We start from the raw sequence: 21,271 nt of genomic DNA, 5'->3' as shown, positions 1-21,271 counted from the left end.
AGAGGGATGTTATAGCATGAATGAAAATCGTCTGCTTGGAATAATATTTTTGTGTGATGTGAGTTTTCCAGTTAAAACTAGGCAGGTCATGGTAATGGGTCAGTGATGGTCTGGGGAGGCATATCCACGCAGGGATGCACAGACCTCTACAGGCTAGGCAACAGCACCCTCACTGCCATTAGATATCGGGGGGGAAATCCTTGGACACATTGGTAGATCCTACGCTGGTGCAGTGTGTCCTGGGTTCCTCCTGGTGCCAGACAATGCCAGGCCTCATGTGGTGAAATATGCAGGCAGTTCCTGGAGAATTCAATTCAATTCAGTTTTATTTATATAGCACCAAAACACAACATAACAGTCACCTCAAGGTGATTTTCATTGTAATATAAAGACCATAAAAATTACAGAGAAAACCCAACAATCAAAACGACCCCCTGTGAACAAGTACTTGGTGACCGTGGGGAGGAAAAAACTTACCTTTAACAGAAAGAAACCTTTGGCAGGAACCAGGCTCAGGGAGAGGCAGTCATCTGCTGCGATCAGTTGGGGGTGAGAGGAGGGAGACAGGACAAAAGATACACTGTGGAGGAGAGCCAGAGACTAATAATAACTCATGATTAAATGTGGAGTGGTGTATAAACAGAGTGAAAAGAGGTGAATAAAAAAGAAATACTCAGTGCATTATGGGAACCCCCCAGCAGCCTGGACCTATTGCAGTGTAACTAAGGGATAGTTCAGAGTCACCTGATCCATCCCTAACTATAAGCTTTATCAAAAAGAAAAGTTTTAAGCCTAATCTTGAAAATGGCGAGGGTGTCTGTCTCCCAAATCCAGACTGGGAGCTGGTTCCACAGAAGAGGGGCCATAAAACTGAAGGCTCTGCCTCCCATTCTACTTAAGTATCCTATAACCACACATAACCCAGCAGTAGGTTGAAGGAATATGCCATTGACTGCCCTCCATGTTTGCCTGACCTAAATCCAATAGAACACCTCTGGGACATTATGTTTCAGTCCATCTGATGCCGCCAGGTTATACCTCAGACCGTTCAGGATCTCGGTGATACCCTGGTCCCGATTTGGGAGGAGATCCCTCAGGGTACCATCCGTCCTCTCATTAGGAGCGTGCCCCGACATTGTCAGGCATGCATGCAAGCATGGTGCCATACAAACTCCTGAGTACCATTTTGAGTTGCTGCAATGAAATTTCAACAAAATGGACTAGCCTGCCTCATAATTTTTTCACTTTGATGTTCGGGGTGTCTTTGAATTGAGCCCCTCTATTGGTTAATAATTTTTAAATGCTTGTTACAATATTAGGTTGTTAGTATTTTAACATTTGATATTGTGTCTTTGTTATTTATTGTTAAATATTGGTTTAAAAGATTTATAATTCTGTTTTCCTTCATACACCGTACAAAGTTTTTTAGAAACAGGCTGCAAAACTAACTCATTTACATGGACTCTGTTCTGCTGTCCAGTATTAAAAATGTGATTCCATGTTGTCATTCATTTATTCATCTTTCTGCCAGAAACCCACACCCCTCAGAGGAAGGGTTTGCGATCCAGTGCCTTGCGCCCCAAGAAGCCCGAGCCTGCCAAGCAGACCGGCCCAGTGGTGATCGAGACCTGGGTCGCAGAGGAGGAGCTGGATCTCTGGGAGATTAGAGCCTTCTCAGAAAGGTCAGAGAGTCAAAGGTCATTGGTTTCAGCATAATATGTTTACACTTCTTATGTCTCATTGATTATATCAGTCAGTTTATGAACACATCATCCTGGAGAGCCAGTATTAGTATTTCACTCTAATCCTACCGGTCACTGATTAGTTTAGAGCTTGAAAAATCCACTAAAAGATTTAATATTTTTTTAAAATGGCTATAATGTAACTTTTTCCCAGTTATTCTACTTTCTATTTTTCCTCCTTTTTTTATTTTTCCTCACATATTCTCTTTTTACAGGGTGGAGAAAGAGAAAGCTCAGGCAGCTGAACAGGCCAAGGTGAATGAGTTTCAGTTCTCTAAGTGTGTTTGTTATTTTTACCAGAAGGTATTTTAAGGGAGCCCTTTTTTTTTTTTTTTAATTTGTTTTTTGCACACAATTAATGTTATTGACCAGTAAGTACCACGACAAAAAGATTGCCTATTAGATATGGGTGTTAAAGTCCAGGTTATGGCATATTATCATCTTTTTGTAAATGAATGCGCTGATCAACGTATTTATCATTTCAGAAACGTCTTGAGCAGAAACCAGGCTCAGTCACAGTAACCCCAACAGGGACTCCTGCAACACCTGTTTCCACACCCAAAGTCATCGTTGGTTCACTCTCAGGCCAAGGCACTCCCAGCACCAAGGTGGTATTGTCCACCAAGATGGGGACCCCTGTCACATTCCAGCAAAACAAGAACTTCCAGCAATCATTTGCCACCTGGGTGAAGCAGGGTCAAAGCACACAAGGTACTAATAATCAGCATTTGTTATAATACTGCAAATACTACATTAGCAAAGCTTAATAACTGTGTTAAAAATGTTATATGTAAGAATGTGAAGCAGTTGCTGGTATTAATAGGTTGTTTGGGGGGGGGGGGGGGGGGTTATAACATTGGCTTGGTTACTTTAAAGAGTCTGTGAAATGATTTGCATGTGATTTTATTTTTTGTTTTTTTTTTTGTAGAATATACAAAGGTTGTGACACACAGCACCAACAGTGGGCAACAACAGCTGATGTGATCAAAAGTAGAGAGATTTGAAAAGCAGCCTTGAGTCTGAAATATCAAACTAAAAGAAACATATTTTTTTGTTGGGAACTATGTTTTCATCTTTGCTTTAAATCCTTTGTTTTATATCATTTTTTAGAAAATGCAGCCATTCTGTCAGTGGTTTTTCAATTCCAGGTTATTGGTTTTAGTCTTATTAATTTGTTAATAATAAGTAATTTGTTTACCAAACACAACCTGAACCAATTGCACACCTCACAGCTGCTTCAGTTTACTGCATTCTCAGAACACACACACACACATACAAAAACAAAAGAAGAAGAAACAGTGTGAGGACAACATTGTCATCAGTGCCATTGTGAGCCACAGCTGACACCGCTGGAGGCTGTTATATGCTGGATGCTGACGTGCACGTCCGAGCTGTTGCTGCAGCCTTGCATGTTCATGACAGCACCGTCTCTGATCTGATTGTTTTCAGTGGAAATCTCACTGGAGGTATTGAGATGAGGTGTTGAGATTGAGATGAGGTGCTCCAATCTGTACTTTTCCTGATTTCGCTGGAATACCCTGCAAAATTCTGCACCACTAAATCCAGACGGGTTAAGATGGTTAACTCGTCTATCGTCATGAAGCTGCTGGTTATTCAGTCACATTACTGTTTCAGCTGACGCCAACAATGTTCACCCTCACTTACCTGCGGAGAGCGAGCAAAAGGATTTGAATTCAATTCAGTTTTATTTATATAGGCCAAATCACAATAAACAGTCGCCTCAAGGAACTTTATATTGTAAGGTAAAGACCCTACAATAACTGTGTTCACCGCAGCCTTAATCGGAGTCGGTAATAACAAGAAACTTTTAACAAAAAAGATGATTTCTTATTTTTTAATGCTCCAAAGTCATACAACTCAGCAAACTGCAAAGCATTTCTAAAGTGGGTTGATTTTCTGTTTATGCTTACCGTTGTAGACAGACATGGTGGTTATGGTTGTTAATTAAAATGGAAATATTATTGAATTTAAAGTTTAGCTGTATTTATGGTACCTTTTGTTTATTTGTTTCTTTTAATTAGGAGCGGGCACAGAGACCACCGTGGCTACTTCTGGTGGGCACACTTTCCAGATTACGGGAACCTCTGTTGGTGGAAAGGTTGTGACCACCAAGCTGCCACTACCTGCCAACAGCAAGATCGTCACAGTAAACGTGCCAACTTCGCAAGGAGGTATGGCTGGTTTTAATAAGTCACACCTCAGAGGCAGACCCAGGGCAGTATACACATTTCTTCTTTCCGTCCATTTGGGGATGCATGTATGTTTGTTTTCATTGCCTCACATCAGACCCACACCAGAGGCATTTAAAATGTGTCACAGGGGCCAAATTTGATCTGGGCGATGAATTGGATGCCATTGTAAGCAATTTAATGTACTAACCACACACACAGTTCTCCAGGGGGACTGAGCCTGTCTTTATTCATTTTATAAATGTTATTGGTGCCAGCTGTCCCAAATATTTGAACCCGACAAATCAGGCATTCCTTTTGTCCTTGATTGCTACTATCGGTGAGCCAACAGCAGGACTTAGGAGAGCTACAGGGCTCAAGTGTCATGATAGCTGGTCAATATTTAACACACTCTTTCAGAATCAGTCACACAGCTGTTGCAGATTCACCATGGTCCAAATGCAACCATGTTTTTTTTTAAACATGCATGAAATTACATGCATCTGAAGCACTCTATTTAGCTTGGTTCAGACCTCAGATTTATCACCCTGCATCGCTGATTTGTTCTCTGATTCGCTGGTAGCTTTATTTTGCTTTTCCAGTTGTTCTTTGGCCATGTTTACCCTGAAATATTGTACATTATATAAAGCATAACTGTCTAAATTAAAGACTTGGAATAAAATGGGGTGGAAATACAAGATATAAATGTCTTATGATAACAATGGGTCAGAAAAGTGGTTGCTTGTAGTGATGAACTTCAACTATCTGGCAGTTTTAAGGAAAGTGTTCTTGAGCTGTAGCATCAGTTTAATGGTTTTCCTTTATCCATTCTCCATCAAGCATGATTAAATCGTTTGTTGACAGATTATAATTACATGATAATTCCCATGCAGTTTGATTATCATCTGGCATTTACTTTCCGTTTGCTTTACATGGCTTGGTTTCACTGTGATCACTTGCATTCGCAGACAGAAACACAACTCCAAATAGACGCTAATGTTGTGCTGCTCAATGCAAATGTACACTCCCAATTTCCAGATGATGATGATTTGTTATTATTTTGTAGCTTTTGCTACTCCAAAGATTGGTTGCATGTTTAAAGGGAATAAAAAGTGGTGTTTTCTTTTTGCCTACTACTGTATACGCTAAGCACAACTTTACAGTGGATCAAATGAAAGCAGCATCTTTCCAAAGGGGAATCTGTTTGTAATGTATGAGATGATGCAAAGCAGCAATGGGAAAACTGCTGAAGATGGTAAGATAATTCAACATACATTTGGAACATTTTCAGCTACATTTTGCAAAGAATACTAGTGAAAATTCTATTTTATAAAAACTCCCTCTTCTTTTAAATAATCTTTTAGTTTCATACACAATTTTAAGGTCCCGCGAATTTAGGCATTCCCCATCCCTGCTCTGTTCTGTGCTCCTGTAATGCAGTGGACTGGCTTTTATATACCACTTTTCTGGCCACTCAAAGCTTTACATTACAAGCTACATTCATCTTTCATATTTTAGATTTTATATAGAAAGTGGGGGCCCAGAACCTTCTTGCTGTGGGGCGACAATAACCACGGCACCAGCTTGGTGCACTGTACTGTACCAGCCTGGTCTGCACAAACCCCATTGTGGTGCCCAATGTGAGCCAGCCTCATGAGTCAGTGGTTTGGTTTGGTGTGGTATACCATGTCTGGTTGTATCCTGTCGGCATGGTAATCTTAAAAGAAGATGTTATTTTGGTTGGATGGTTTTTGGGATGGTAGACTTGTGTAGTCTGAGGTTCTAAATCAAGACTGCGGATTCAAAACTGCAATATCTGTACTAACTTCTGTGCTTTTCAGCTGTTTGAAATGTCAATATTGACACCTTGGATGAGACGATGGTTTGTTCTGGACACCATCAGTTCTGTCTGTGGCCCTGTCAAATTATAGGGATGGATGTAGCTCAGCACTTAGGACATGTGGCCTGTTATGTTGACATGCTTCATTAAACTGTTGACAGCTCTTGTGAGTCATATTCATTGCTTCCAAAATCTATTATGTCAGCATGTGTTTTTAAAATTTAAATCTGGCCCTTTAAAGTGAAATTTTGCTTCCGTAATAAAAACAGGACATTAGTTCATCTGATAATTAACTTTAAACTACAGTACTGTGCGAAAGTCCTGAGTCACCCTTCATTTTTTTATATTTTGTTAGGAAAATGGAAAATAGGTGCAATGATTTATTGAAACATGTACAAACAGTATAGAAGGCAAAAGTTTGTTCAGTTCTAATAAGCTTTTAGTATGACCACCTTTATTTATCACACATTTATTTATTCATTCATTCATCCATCTATTTATTCTTTAACACAGCCTGAACTCTTTTAGGCAAGCGTCAGTAGTCTTCAGTCTTCTCCAGGATTCTTGAAGGACATTCAAAGCTCTTCATTGGATTTTGGCTGCCTCGTGTGGTTTTTCTATCAAGTTGTGCTTTTACTGCATTGGCGTGTTCATGCCAAAAAATTACGTTGTTGCTAATAAGTCGCTTTCCAGATGGTACTGCATGGTGGATCAAAGTCTGATGGTATTTTTCTGCATTCATAATTCCATCAATTTTGACAAGATCCCCAACACCACTGACTGAAATGCAGTCCACACCATGACGGAGCCTCCACCGAGTTTTACAGATGGCTGTAGACACTCACTCATCTCTCCTGATCTCCTCCATACATACTGAAGATTATTTGAACCAGAAATTTTAAATTTGGATTCATCACTTCATAAGACGTGCTGCCACAAATTTTCAGTCCAGTGCTTTTCTCCCTATTTCCCTTTATTAAATATAGCTTCTTGTGACTGTGATGAGGCTTTTGTAACAGTAGGTGAATCAACTGAAGGGCTAGCTGCATCTCTCAGGTCGTTTGTCAGGTCTTCCAACGATTTGTTTCCTGTTTCTTAAGGACATGGCTTTCAGACACTGTTCCTCTGCTAGAAATTGTTTTGGTTTTTTAGGACTACCACATTTTCTTTTGTCTTCCACTTCCTCAAATTTTTTAAGGACATGTGGCACACCAGGGCGAGATATGCCAAGTTTCCAGCTAATAGCTTTTTTTGGAATTACTTTGTTGGTGCAAAAATACTGTTTTATGTCTGTCTTTGGCATTTTTTTTTTAGCCTCAACTAAAGAAATTGGAAGAAATGATGTGTTCTTGTGACAGGCTGCTCGGAAAAAAATTTCCTAAAGATGTTTAAAGTTGTTTTATGTGTAGACACAACACTGGTTCATTCCTTGAGTTTAGGTGCCTTTTTTTGGCTTGAATGATGAAAATGGTCAGGGACAAAGACTGGACTGAAAATGAGTGAAAAAGTAGCCAGTGTCCAAAGAAAAACTTTGAAAGACCTTCAGAAAACTTGGAGAACTATTGAGTTATTGCTCAATAATACTTTTGTACATTACTGTATATCCATGTACTTCCATCACTGACAAATTGGGAAACTTCTTAGTTTTTCAACAAACAAAAAAATACCTGGAAAAAAAACAGAGGAAATCCTAATTTCCCAGAAAACTGTCCCTTTAAAAGAAGACGTAATATTACAGTTAAATAATTTTTACACACCTCTTTAAATAAAAAAATCAGGCAATCACTTGAAAATGAGAATGATACTCACTGAGCATAAAGTGATATTTCTTACCTTTGAAGTTACCATGAAGGAGAAACTTAAGTTCAGGTGGAGTGTAACCATTTAATGGACATGTGTATTTATCCAGCGTGACTGTTTGGTGCCCTGTTTGGTTTGGAAGGGCTAAAGGAAGTTAGGCAGGAAAACAAGTTTACCCTGAGGTCTGCTTCCCAGACAGGTAGCCCTCTATAGTAGGATTCCATTTTTCTTTTTTTCCCCTTCGTCTTTTTGAATAAAAGTGTACCTCTCCACTCACCAGAGTCCCAACTCCTCGACCTCTCCAAACAGCCAGTCCATAGAAAAGTGTGTTTGATGTGTGCGACCAGAGCAGCAACTCCCCAGTCTTACGACCGGGCTTAGCGTCCCTGTTTGAAGAGGGAAACCCTTGATGTATAGGTTTACCTGCTTAGTTGCGGTTAAAAAAAACCACAGCAACAAGGCAGCAGAGGAAAAAGAGCCACACACTCATGGTTTCCATTTCTGCCATCAGCCTCACGTGAGCTCATGAAGGCAGAGAAGCTGGCGAACAATTATGAAACGCCGGCTTTGTCAGATTAAAGTTGAGAACTAGGATGTGAAATTCATGCATAATTTATGAGGGGTTTCAGGTATGTTGGGGGAAACCCAACTAAACTTTCAGTGAGCCTTTGAAGATTTTGTGTACCTGCTCAACTAATATTTACAAGCCCCGTGATCCAAAGGTGGCCCTCTAGCAAAAAGGGAAGCTTACAAGTAATCTATTCAGCCGAGTTAACGCAGGACTTCTGTACAACTGCTCACTTTTGTAACCGCTGCTTCACATCAGAAATTGTTTTAGGAATGTTTTGAGCATTTTAATGCCGTTATCCACCAAGGATATGCCACATCTTTGCAGATACATTTTGCACCAACAATTTTTTCTTTTTTGGGTGATTGCCTTGTCTGGCTCCCCTCAAAAACCTTGTTTAAATGTCACTCACCTTTTATTTTTTTCAGCCTCCTTGATGTCTTTTTGCCTCTCTTCTCTCTGCAGGTGTGGTTCAGCAGAAAGTGCTGGGTATCATCCCATCCAGTACGGCAGGCAGTGCCCAAACCTACACCACATTCCAGCCCCGCACTACCACGCTCAACATCAGGCCCAATACCCCAGGCTCCCAACAACAGGTACAACTGTTGTTTTTTTCCCTCTTTGTCTTTGTGCATTTCTTCCATAATATTCTTCATATGTTATATTATTTTGCAAAAGGCAAGCACAGTAGAGGCCAATAGTGATTTTAAACATATATCTGTACTTAATTTATGCTGTCTATTTTTAATCAGTCTTAGACATCTTAATTTTGCACGAACCCAACCTGGATGTAGTTTAAAAGGTAACTGCTGGCTTTGGAGTAAATCATTTGTACCGTCTTTTTGAAAATATCTTCCAGGTTCTGGCAGGTGGCAGTCAGATCCGTCCAGGAATGACAATGATCCGAACCCCAGTCCAGCAGACAGGACCAATGGGAAAGACGATACTTCGAACACCTCTTGTGGTCCAACAAGGTGATCTACTTTTCATGTGTGTGCGCTTTCCAAGAATAAACAAGTACTGATGGTGAATTTGGCAAAACTGCATCGCTGAAAGAGTTTTTAAAATTAATAGCATTGATATAAAAAGAGTTTTTAATCATTTTTGTTTTAGAATTTAATTTTATCCATTATAGATTCTCAGAAATAACAAGAAACTACATAGATAATCTTTGCTGTTATTGTAAGTAGAGAAGTCATACTCACTGTCATACAACATCTCCCCACAAAGGCCCATGTGAGTCAGGAAAAATCCTTAAAAAAAAAAAAACCCTGCTCAAATCAAACCAATGGGTGAGTGTTAAAGTGACCCAATATGTCTCCAGTTTATGTTGCATAGTTGTTGAATTTGTCATTGTTCTCTTTCAGGTCAGGGTGGACAGCAAGTAGTGACGCAGATCATTCGTGGGCAGGCAGTTTCCACGGCAATATCTGCCGCCAGCCCCGTCGCCACGGCCACTGGCCAGGGAGTGGCCAGTCCCAACGCCGCGGGACAGGCAGCAGGCCAAACACCGCCCGGCACCCCACGAGCACAGGGGCAAGGCCAGGTCAAGCTCACCCTGGCACAGCTCACCCAGCTCACACAGGTTTGTGAGGCAGAAACTCAGTGATGACCTGTCATATACGCACAGCATATCTATAACACACAACATTAAAATGGATCTCTTATGTTTCCCCTTATTTCTGTCATAGGCATACCATTGCTTTGATTAATTATCATAAAGGAAACTGACTATATGCGCAAGTAATCATTTGAGCCACAAGCTCAAGCTTCAGACTGTACTAAGCACTTGCTTTGTATTTGTTTGTTTGTATGTTGTCATAGAGAGGGGTTATCCTCAATATGGTCATCTTAGGCACAGCCATGGCTGTGCTGCCTTCTGTTAAATCCTTCTGTTGGTGAGGGGCAGGCTGTCAGTAGAAAGTTGGCACAAAGCAAAGGTTGCCATAAAGTAGGAGGAGCTAAATCATCTTCTTTCAGAGAGTGGATAAACTGGGGGAGCATACAAGGGATCAGTCTAAGATAAACAAGGGTTATTTTGAACAGTGAGTCATGCAAAGTGACTCTAGTAGAGGCCAAGTATAAAAATATAAAGTTCTGCCCTTTTTTTAATAACAAACGGCACTGTGGCCTGTAAACATTTGAGTATCTCAGTTGTATAAAATACTCATCCTGGACAAAGTTTAGAAAGGAGCATCTCATATGTTTATCTTTAATTGTGTGAGGAAAAAAGTATTCAGATTTATAAATGTAAAGATTTACTTTAGTATTGGGTCGCTCCTACTGGATTTTAATGTTTCAGTGGCTTTAACTCTATAAGGCAGTAATGGAAAACTTGGAAATTTACAACACGAGATGGTTGATATTACAAGATTTTTTACTATGGTGACTTTTTTCTAAGCTTTTCGTTGCTATGCTGCAAGTCAGTTTAACATATATGGTTCCTCACCTCAAGTCTAAGATGATCAAGAGTGTGCCGCCATAAAAATATCACTTTTTAAAACATGACGATACATCATGATTATCCCTATTAGGGTTTAATATTTTTCCCGAAAATGACATGAATCAAATCCCGGGAAATGACGAGCCATTTCCCGGGAATCCCGGGAAAAAGTTTATTTATTTTTTTATTTTAATTAGATCTTCTGTAGCCTGTGTCGGCCTTAACCTATTGTGATATTGTAGAGGTAGCTTTCCAGCTATGTCCTGTTATGCCCAGTAGGGGGTAACGTCGGCTTGATTAACGCAATAAAACCTACATCTCGACATTCGAGTGCTCGAGCTATGCGGTGTTGTATCGTTCCTCAACACTCCCTTAACAAATATAATTCGAATATTCCTCCATTGTACATGGAATTATACCAAGATATTTTACAACTGCTGGTGCAAAACAATACGGTTCATCTCCACAGCATTGATAAAGGCTCAGCCACGCTGTCGTGGCGACATCTGTTACGCTATATCTCCACCAGTGGAACGCTGTAATAGTCATTGAAAAGTTAACTACCGTACTACACTATAATATGACATAACACAGGGCCTTGAGTAATGCTCCACGACTTGGTCATTGCCATTCTGGCAACAGCAAATTTATAACACCGTGTCTGAGGGTTAAAGTAGGTTCGCTGTGAATCGTCTATTGAAAAACTGGCCAATCATTATAGCCTAAAAAATATACATTTTACTCAACTCCATTTTAAAAGCGAAATATGTTAAAGCAATCTATTTCATGATCATTTCTTCACCCATTAGGCCCGTATCCTAATTCATGATTGTTAGTAAGCGGCTGCAAACGAGGAAAAGAAACACTCGAAGTTAAACAGATATTTCTTTATTGTTCAGGGCAGGCATATTTTATAGGCTATATAATGCAATATAACAATATATAATAATATGAAATTATATAATACAAAATACCTTAGGGTAAACACATTGCCTACGATTTCAACAAATTAAAGAGGAAAAAAGTACAACTGTGTAATACCTCTATTAAAACGCTTGAGATGAAGGCTGAAGCCTTAAACGGAGGCTGAACGTGCCTGAAATGAAGAGTAATGCTTTTCGCATTAAACGAACCCTTCTCTCAATATTTCCTTTAAATTTAACATTCTGAAGCTTTCTTTTCTTTCTGAAAGTCAAATCGACGCGCGCGACTTTTTTCCCGGTTTCCCGTCTAACGTTTCCCGGGAAACGGGAAATTGTTCTGATCGCATTTCCCGGGAATCCCGGATCCCGGGATTAAACCCTAATCCCTATATCTGATCTGGTTTTCTCTCAAAGAACGCTTGTGCTGTTATACAGCTCTTATGATTTTAGATGCTGCCCTAAACCAATTTTTGTGTGACTTTCAGTCTAGTTTAGCAGAAAACTCCTTCTGATGGTGTCTGTTGGCACAGACAACAGATACAAAAGCAAGAAGTCCAAACCTGTATACCTCTGCCAAGGCTTCCAGATTGAATGTATCCCTGAGTCCAGAAGGATATTAGGATATGGATCAGTTTGTGGATCAAGACGACGCTGGCAGTTATTTCAGTTTGATAGTTATTTGTTAACAAGTGATGCAAAATGCTCTATCTCACAATAGTTTAAAATAAAAAAAATACAAATGTTAATAACAAACTGTTATATTATGTTGATATATAGGACCCATCATTATGTTTTTTTTTAAATTCATTTAAATCCATTTGTCATTTTTCTCACACAATTTCCAAACCCTTCTTCATCTAAGAGACACAAACATGTTGCTGATTTTCCTTCTGGACAAATTCCACCAGGTTGTAATGAGGTTTGAGATTTAGTGGGGGAACTAGGGGATCACTAAAACTCTTTAGATAATGGTATGCAACCAACTTCTGTTACAACAGGCAATTTATTTTGGATTAGACTGGACTGTAAAATCTGATTCACAAGCCTTCTTGCTCTGCTTCACCCTCCCACAGAAGCAGCAGGCCGGATCTGGTGTGGATCGGCAGGCCGGTGCTGGTGGTACTCAGCAGGCTCTGACAGTGATGGTTCAGGGCCAGGGTCAGACCACTGGCCAGCTGCAGGTCATACCTCATGGGGTCACCGTTATTCCAGGACCCGGTCAGCAACTCATGCAGGCAGCACTGCCCAACGGCCAGGTGCAGCGCTTCCTCTTCACACCCTTGGCCTCATCTGCCACACCCACATCAAGCACCGGTATGATGCAATACAAGCAGATTAGTACAGATGAGGTATTTTTATACAGCTTGCATGATGTGATTTTAGTTGATCTTGCATTATCGGCCATTGTTTTTTTTTAAAGGCACCATTTTCACAGTACCTTGATTATCTCTAAACATTTCTCTGCTTTTTCCTTGTTCTCTTTGCAGCCACAACAGCCACCAGTCAGCCCAGCTCCACCTCAACCAAAACTCCAACCCAGCCTGCTCAGCAGGCCGTTGCCCCAATTCAGACAGGGGCAGCCCCTCTGGCCACTACCAGTACCCCTTCATCGGCCAGCCCTCAGGGCCAGTTACCCCCACAGACACAGGCCCATATGCCCATCCAGTCTCCCACCTCGCTGCAGGTTAAAACACAGGAAGGAACCACCCAGCTGCAACTACAGCAGACGTCACACGTCATTAGTGTGTCTGGACTGCAGCAGCAGGTATAGTTATGATTAGCAAAGAAGTTAACTACAGCTTTAGTCACTCCTTTCCCCTCAAAGTTGATTAAAATCCTCCAGTGAAAGCCACGCAGCAGCTAGCAGGAAAACAATTCTCTGTTTGGTCCAGCCAGTGTATTTGCCATTGCTTTCCATTCTGCATTGTCCACTTTGAACTGTGATTCATCTCACACATTGATTTGTTAAAATTGTGAATTTTCTGTGTTGTGGCTGCAGGTGTTGGCCCAGCTGCAGGCCCAGCAGGTTGGAGGCACTCTGCCACCACACATCAAACTGCAGCTTCCTATCCAGATACAACAGAGCGGGACCACCTCAGCTCAGGGAGGACAGGTATCGCATTCAGCTCGCTATACGAGATCCTAACTTATATTGAGGTTATAGGAGTTTTGATTCTTATAAAATAAAATGATAGAAATGGTTTGGATTTTATAATTTGACTTGTAGAAAATTTGTGTACAAATCTTAAATCTACAGTCCCCATGATTGGGGATTAAAATGTTAAATAATCTGATCCTTTCTTCCTCTACCTCTATGCCATATTTACCAAACCACATTTTTTGTTTTTTGCTATCAAATCCATCTCTATTCAAAGCATAAACCAATTACCACACTATGCTCTTTACAGATTGGAAATGTGGTTACCATCCAGACCGCATCTGTCCAAGAGCAACTGCAGAGAATCCAGCAGCTCAGAGAGCAGCAGCAGCAGAAGAAGAAACAAGCTGCAGAAGCAAAGAGAGAGTTAGCACTCAGCGCAGCCAGCCAGAGCGACATCATTCAGAAACAGGTGTGTATGTACACAGCTGTCATAGTCAGGTTATCAGCTCACTGCAAAACTCCCGGTCATCAGTGCATAAACATTCATCATCCTTCAGTTGAGACTGAGTTTATTTTTATAGCACAGACCTGTTTCTGTTTATTGAGCTTTATGCTAATGTGTTAATAATACATTTCTATAGATATTTGGGGTACACATTAAAGGATTAGTCTGACATCTTTCTGTGTCATATGTTCCAGGTGGTCATGAAGCAAAATGCTGTGATCGAGCACCTGAAGCAGAAGAAAACCATGACGCCTGCAGAGAGGGAAGAGAATCAGAGGTTTGCCTGCAGAATTTTTTCTGTCATATGTGCCACTTTGAAAGACAGCAGGTTCACTTCATTAGAACACCTGTTTAAATGTCTAATAGGCCAATCACGTGGTAGAAACTCAGTGCTCAAGAGGAACTGCTGAAGTTCAAATCAAGTACCCAAATGGGAACAAAGATGGTTTAAATGACTCTGATCACGGCTTGGTTTTCAATTTAAGTAACTGGTGCTCTGCTGAGGTTTTCGTGCATGACTGTGTCAAGTGTTTATGAAGAATGGGCCACAAAGGACAAACATCAAATGAGCAGTTCTCTAACCTCTGCAAAGTTAATAGCAGAGGTCTGAACATAATGCCCTGACTGCTTTAAGCTCATAGAGAGTCATTTCGACCAAAATGTGTAGAACAGCATCTCTAAATGTACAAGCCTTCAAGTCTCAAAGTAGATAGACATTAACAGAAGACCATTCCCAGTCACTCGTCTAAGCTAAAAGAAAACTGAGCTACAATGGGCACAGGCTCCCTGAACCTGGACAATGGAAGGCAGAAGAAAACCTTGGCTGGTCTGTTGAAAATGATGTTAATGCAACATTCATTAACAACATTGATGCGTCACCACTTGTATCAATTCCACCTGATACTGATGTCCTGATGTCCCTTATTATTAATTAAGCATCATTTATAAGTCACAGGTTACCTATATGTTGTTATTGAAATGTCCATCTCTTTGTTACAACAGTATACCCACCTTCTTTTTTTTTTTCCACAATGCCCATGTCTAATCTCAGATTGAGTTTTTGGACATAATGTGTTCACTGTATTGAAATGGCCTTCATAGACACCAGATCTCAGTCCAACATCTGCAGCATCTACAGTTACAACTACAGACAGTTCTGTGGCTTTGAATTGATAACTTCTTATGACCATGTGCACATGCATGTTCTTATCGTATGGACCCGTAACTTCCTGCAGCCTAAACGCAATCCTCTCCTGTCTCCATTTGGCTTTTGTCTAACACATTGTTGGGAGGTGCGAAACTGCGCTGGAACATTTGGGATGCGTAACCACTAACAGCTGCGTGTCTTCACTGTGACCCTACAAGCAAGAACATTAAGACAAATCCATTTATAAATAACGGGAGTTGTACAATAAAAACATACAAGGCCTTCCCTTCCCAACTCCTTCAGTGATTTGTGTTGGTGTAGGAACTTTAAACTTCAAAAAAGCGACTGAAAAATTGGTCAGAAATTTAAGCCACCCCACTTTCATTGCTTTTCACTGCAACATCCCCGTGACCAATCCTACTGCTAGCATACCAACATCATTTTATGAAGAGTGTGTGAGACCGACTGTTGCTCCTAAAAGACTTGCTCACTTACCGTGTTAGGATTAGTTAGGACAACTGCAACTGTAAAATAATATTCAACTGTTTAATAAGGCTTTTCCTCTTCCCTCCTTCCTGATCCTGTGTTATATAGAATGTACTCTGACCTATAGCTGACCCTGACAACCATTTGTTTATGTCCACATACACTGTGTCAACACTGTACCCATTCACACAGACCTGAAATACCAAACCCAGACTACCGTGACATCAGTACAGCAGCTCAAGCAGCAGCTGTCTGTCTTTGCTTATTTTTTCAACCTTTTTCCATTTCTTCATGTCATCCTTTTCTCTCTTTTCCTTCAAAACACCATTCTGTTAGTAATAACGCGGAACTTTGGCATCAGCTTGCATGTTTTTGTGTTTTATTCCTCCACTTTCACGCTGCATTTGCCCAGTGTACTTCAGAATGAACGTGGTCGGGTCCCTGGCTGATCTTTGACTTCAGCAGACGTGGATGTGTTTATATGTTGTTCGCACAAATTTGCACTGAACGAGGCGACACAAGTACACATACTGGGGACATGAAGCCATAAATCACATAGACATTCCCAGAGGCTGGCATTTGATTTTGAGAAGTGAAGCTGTGTTATGAGTTTAGGACCCTATACATAATTCTCTATCTCTATGGATTCTAATTTGTTTGAATAACAATAATAACAAACATTTCTTCCTCATGCATCCAGTCCCACTCTATCTGTTCATCTCTCAGCATGCCTCTCTTCCAGTCTTCCAACTCTGAACTCTACTCCCTTGCCACTGAAGAATAGAGTCTTATATAAATAAACACAACTAAATAGTCCCCTCAGCTTCTGTAAAACATGTGGCCCAGTAATAAAACTAGGGATGATGTCACATTTGCTGCCACTTTTAGAAAGCATCCATGTTGGGCTCAGCTTTTAAAAGGAGAAAGTTTCCATACTTGTCTAAGTAGTGGAGATTTTTGGTGTTAAACAGTTTGTTTGAACTTAAAGTCACCGGCTGCTTAGTTACACCTTATAAGTGCTGGGTTGAACTCCCCTTTACCCTCTTAATGGCAAAGAATCAGCAAGATGCTGGAAACGTTCCTCAGATTTGGGTCCAGTAGCTGCAGATTTGTCAGCTTTACATCCATGATGGGAATCTCCCGTTCCATCTCAAAGGTGCTTTTTTTGGATTGAGATCTGGACTGTGGATTTGAGCGTTGTGATGAAGTGTATTATTCTGCTAGATGGAGCCATCAGAAGATAGGTACAGTGTAGTCATAAAGAGATGAACACGTTTACAACAACAATACTCAGGTAGGCTGTGGTGTTTAAATTATGCTCAGTTGCTACTAAGAAGCCCAAAGTGTGCCAAGAAAATGTCTTCCTATCAGCTCGGAGCAGTCTGACCATTGTCCTCTGATGTCTGGCACCAAGGAGACATTTTTGCCTGGAGAACTGCCGCTCACTGGATATTTTCTCTTTTTTTTTGGCCCATCCTCTGGAAACCCTAGAGATGGTTGTGTGGGAAAATTTCAGAAGATAAAAAAAAAAAAGAAGAAGAAGATCATCTGTTTCTCAAATACTCAGACCAGCCCCATATGGCACCAACAAAATCACTTTTCTTCCTAACCTAGTCCCTAAAATTTCTCAGATTTAAACTGTTACTTGATAGTTCACAGCTGAGAAAGAAGAGATTTGGAACATGATAGAGATGGGATACATGTTCAGGACCTGAGTCAGATCCAGGACTTTGTAGTTGCGTGGCTTACACAACTAAGCCACCAGAATGCCTCACGGGCTTGATTTCAGAGAAATGCCTTCATTGTTCATTGACACGGACTGCCATTTCTTACATGTGGAAAGTTACATTTTAATGTTTTGAAGCAGCCAATAGCCACACAGGTTGTACTTTATGAAACATAGAAGCATTGTTTGAATTAATGCTCTGCTCCAGCCCACTGGTGTGTCACAGGGATACATTTCTTCCTCTGTGACTTTGACTGTACTGACTTTCTAAATTCTAGCTTCAGATATGTGATAATCCTTTCCCTCCCAGCCCTTTTATCCTCCTCTTCTCTCTCAGCAGGAGTATTATGTGTGTTTAATGTCTTTAAAATGCCTTCAGTGGTCCACAGTGCTTGTTCACATGGCCCTTCATTAGATTTAGTAGGGTTCTGTTTTTTTTGTTTTTTGTTTTTTTGTGGTCTGCTACATTCACACTGTTTGCCCCCCAATTTCAGCACTAATATAATATACAATATTATAAAAATGTGGTTATGAGTTGTGATATATTTTTTTTAAGGTTTAAGAGATGTGATTATTTACTATTATTTACTGTCTTGACCATCTTCTGTCTTCATAGGATGATTGTGTGCAACCAGGTGATGAAGTTCATCCTAGACCGGATAGATAAAGACGAGAGGCAGGCAGCCAAGAGGAGGAAGAAGGAAGAGGTAGTGGAGGCCAAGAGGAGGTTAGCCAATGCCAGTAAGCTCTCTTCGCTTCTTTACCGACACAAAGAGAGCCTCAAGATGGAGATTCTGAAGAAACGGGCACTTCTTGACAAGGAGCTGCAGCTAGAGGCCCAGGTATGAAGGAAAACTTGAGACATAAAAAAATAAATAAAAACTTTACACTCTGGGCATGACGTTTTAAAGACAGCAATGAATAACTGGGTGACAAATGGCACTAGATCACCTTTATTTTGCACAGAATTGGCAGGTTGTGACTTTAACCGCATTTGTTTCTGTTGTTAAATTCTCCAGGAGGAGCTGAAAAGGGACCTGCTGCGGATGCGAAGGGAGAAGGAAAGGGCTCAGGCTGCAGCCCAACAGGCAGCCCAGGCTGCAGCCGCCGCTGCTGCAGCTGCTACCCACAACCAGCAACAGCAAAATCTGTCACATATCACCTCTCAGCACCACCTTAGCACGACTGTTGGCTCCACACACAAGAGGAAACGAGAAGAGGAGAGGGAGATGGCAACGTCAGCCAAGTCCAAGAAGAAGAAAATGATCTCTACAACGAGTACAAAGGAGAGCAAGAAGGACACCAAGCTCTACTGCATCTGCAAGACGCCTTACGACGAAACCAAGTATGATGATGCTCTGTTAAATACTCCATAAAATACTGCATTAGTAAGTGTGGGAGCATTGGTAACAGCACTAAGCTCAATAAAAAGAAAAAAAAAAACACTGGAGACAAAGTTTTCTAAAGAGACTGTAAAAACATGCATCCACAGCATCCAGTTGTCCACGTTAAGACGTACACAGTTGATACGAGTTGTTACTGTCCTGATACCAGAGGTCAAACAACATTATTTGACATCATCAACCTCACTCCCTCAAACCAGTTACGCTTTATAAAGTTACACTGATTTTCAGGGTTTACTCAGCATCACTCTATTCATCAAGTACTCATTAAATTAAGTCTATCATCCATCTTTCCAAACTCATATGTGTTTTTAACACTTAAAACTAACATTTGGTGCATTTATTGGCACACTAAACTAGACAGTGTCTAAAATGACACCTCTGTGTCCTTGTTCTCCCTAAAGGTTCTATATTGGCTGTGACCTGTGTACCAACTGGTATCACGGAGACTGTGTGGGCATCACAGAAAAGGAGGCCAAGAAAATGGACGACTATATCTGTGTGGAGTGTAAACGGGGCCAGGAGAGCAAAACAGAGGAGCTGTACTGCATCTGTCAGACACCATATGACGAGTCCCAGTAAGGAGCCAGTTTTCAGTTGTTTTAATTTCAGTTTGTACGTACCCTCGATATTTTTAGTCACACCACTGCAAGAATTTCCAACACACAGTGTTGCTGTTTTTGCCCCGTTTACCTTTAGCTTGTGCTTGGAAAATAAACAACATCCCAAAACAAATTCCCAGATCCTTAGACTGGCAGGTTTTTTAGCTTCAGATATGTGATAATCCTTTCTCTCCCAGCCCTGTTATCCTCCTCTCTCAGCCAGAGTATTATGTGTGTTTAATTTCTTTAAAATGACTTCAGTGGTCCACAGTGCTTTTTCACATGTATCCCAAAATCCCTATCATGCTACAGTCGCACTAGGGAAAACTGGTTGGAGATCGCGGCACAACCAAAACTACTGCGACTATATACAATGAAGTGCCATCTTGTTGCCTTTGAAGTGGTCTGTGACTGTGAGTCCCAGTCAATTGCTGTCTTCGAAGTGACTTTGGTACATCAAGATGGCGATAAAGCGAGTCAGCCTGCTATCAGTTTGCAACTGAATTGGGTCAAGTTAGCAATTGCATGCAATCTGTTTGTGATAATAAAGTTGTTAACTCTGATACATCAGCAAAACTTGCAAATCTGTTGCCGTCTACCTACACAGAAATTCACATTAACTGCTTACATTCAGAGTCCAGCCAGAATCTCATGGATTTGAAACAGAAGTTCCCCTTCAGATAGTGACGTACATGCTGCAGGATTTAACTGCATTATGACATAGGTGCTCAGCAACCTCGCTTTGATACAGGAATATAACCAGAATACAACCAGTTGGCAACCACTTGAGTCCAGTCCCCTGTTGCAAAGATGAGTTGCACTCACTGGTGCAGACTGACTCAGATTGTTTGCAATGTGTTGGCAATCTGTCTGTATTTATAGATTAGACAGCAACTAATTGCAAACCTTTGCCTGACTGTCTGAGAATGATTGCAGTCAGTCTGAGTCCAAACACAATTGTTTGGAGACAGGTTGCCTGTTGCAATGTAGAGGATGCCAGTTCATGAGTACTTTTCATCTTCTCAGGTTTTACATTGGCTGTGATCGATGTCAGAACTGGTACCACGGTCGCTGTGTGGGAATCCTGCAGAGTGAGGCCAACCACATCGACGAATACGTGTGCCCGCAGTGTCAGTCGACAGAGGACGCCATGACGGTCTTCACGCCGCTCACTGACAAGGACTACGATGGCCTGCGAAGAATCCTACGCTCCTTACAGGTGAACAGATGATTTACAGCTGGTTCACAATCTCGCGTCCTGGTAGGAGACGGTGTCATACAGTCCAGCCTCGCCTACCTGCTTACACCCATTTCATGCGCTATGGTGAAGTAGGTTAAGTCAAAGAAGCTTATTTACGGGTGAGGGGGTTATTCTCCATTTCGTCACAAACAAGTACACAAACACACTGAGCAGGATCTGAAGCAGCAGCACTGTAATAGTTTTTATTATCAGCAATGGGCAGAACACTAACACAGCTCGTTGTAGACCCACTGCAGTGCAAGAGCAGCAAACAAAAGTCCTCTGTGTGCTTCTTATCTGATGGGTTGGGCTCCCCTACTTGGACAGCTGCCTGGCCTCACCGTTTTTTCTGGCTTCCCTTTCTTTTCTCTTTCTTCTCCTCTAATTTTCTCCTCCTCTGTCCAGCTGTGTGTGTGTGTGCGTGCGTGTGTGTGTGTGTGAAATGTGGTAGAAAGTGAGAGAGAACATCTGTGTTGACCCACCTGCTTTCAGTGTAATTTTCATGGTGCTGTTTGTTTGTCTTCATTGGTTTCAGCTTTCTCAAGTGCCTTTTCTT

At 41.1% G+C, this 21,271-nt stretch overlaps 1 protein-coding gene across 3 annotated transcripts in view; it reads left to right on the top strand.

Annotated features, from left to right (window-relative positions):
- The window catches only part of LOC115778981 (nucleosome-remodeling factor subunit BPTF), a 55,033-nt gene that overhangs the window by 26,908 nt on the left and 6,854 nt on the right, over positions 1-21,271 (top strand). For all 3 annotated transcript variants that reach the window (XM_030727408.1, XM_030727391.1, XM_030727400.1), the window contains 16 exons: positions 1,532-1,682; positions 1,958-1,997; positions 2,228-2,453; positions 3,785-3,934; positions 8,605-8,735; positions 8,999-9,113; positions 9,507-9,724; positions 12,579-12,819; positions 12,993-13,270; positions 13,505-13,618; positions 13,914-14,075; positions 14,306-14,388; positions 18,087-18,312; positions 18,490-18,815; positions 19,278-19,451; positions 20,502-20,694. In XM_030727408.1, the coding sequence (XP_030583268.1) occupies positions 1,532-1,682; positions 1,958-1,997; positions 2,228-2,453; positions 3,785-3,934; positions 8,605-8,735; positions 8,999-9,113; positions 9,507-9,724; positions 12,579-12,819; positions 12,993-13,270; positions 13,505-13,618; positions 13,914-14,075; positions 14,306-14,388; positions 18,087-18,312; positions 18,490-18,815; positions 19,278-19,451; positions 20,502-20,694 (2,828 nt within the window). The remainder of the gene's footprint in view (positions 1-1,531; positions 1,683-1,957; positions 1,998-2,227; positions 2,454-3,784; positions 3,935-8,604; positions 8,736-8,998; positions 9,114-9,506; positions 9,725-12,578; positions 12,820-12,992; positions 13,271-13,504; positions 13,619-13,913; positions 14,076-14,305; positions 14,389-18,086; positions 18,313-18,489; positions 18,816-19,277; positions 19,452-20,501; positions 20,695-21,271) is intronic.

The sequence above is a fragment of the Archocentrus centrarchus genome, chromosome 1 (genome assembly GCF_007364275.1).
Source record: "Archocentrus centrarchus isolate MPI-CPG fArcCen1 chromosome 1, fArcCen1, whole genome shotgun sequence".
Classification (NCBI taxonomy): Eukaryota; Metazoa; Chordata; class Actinopteri; order Cichliformes; family Cichlidae; genus Archocentrus; species Archocentrus centrarchus.
This window is presented reverse-complemented; position numbering and strand designations above follow the sequence as displayed.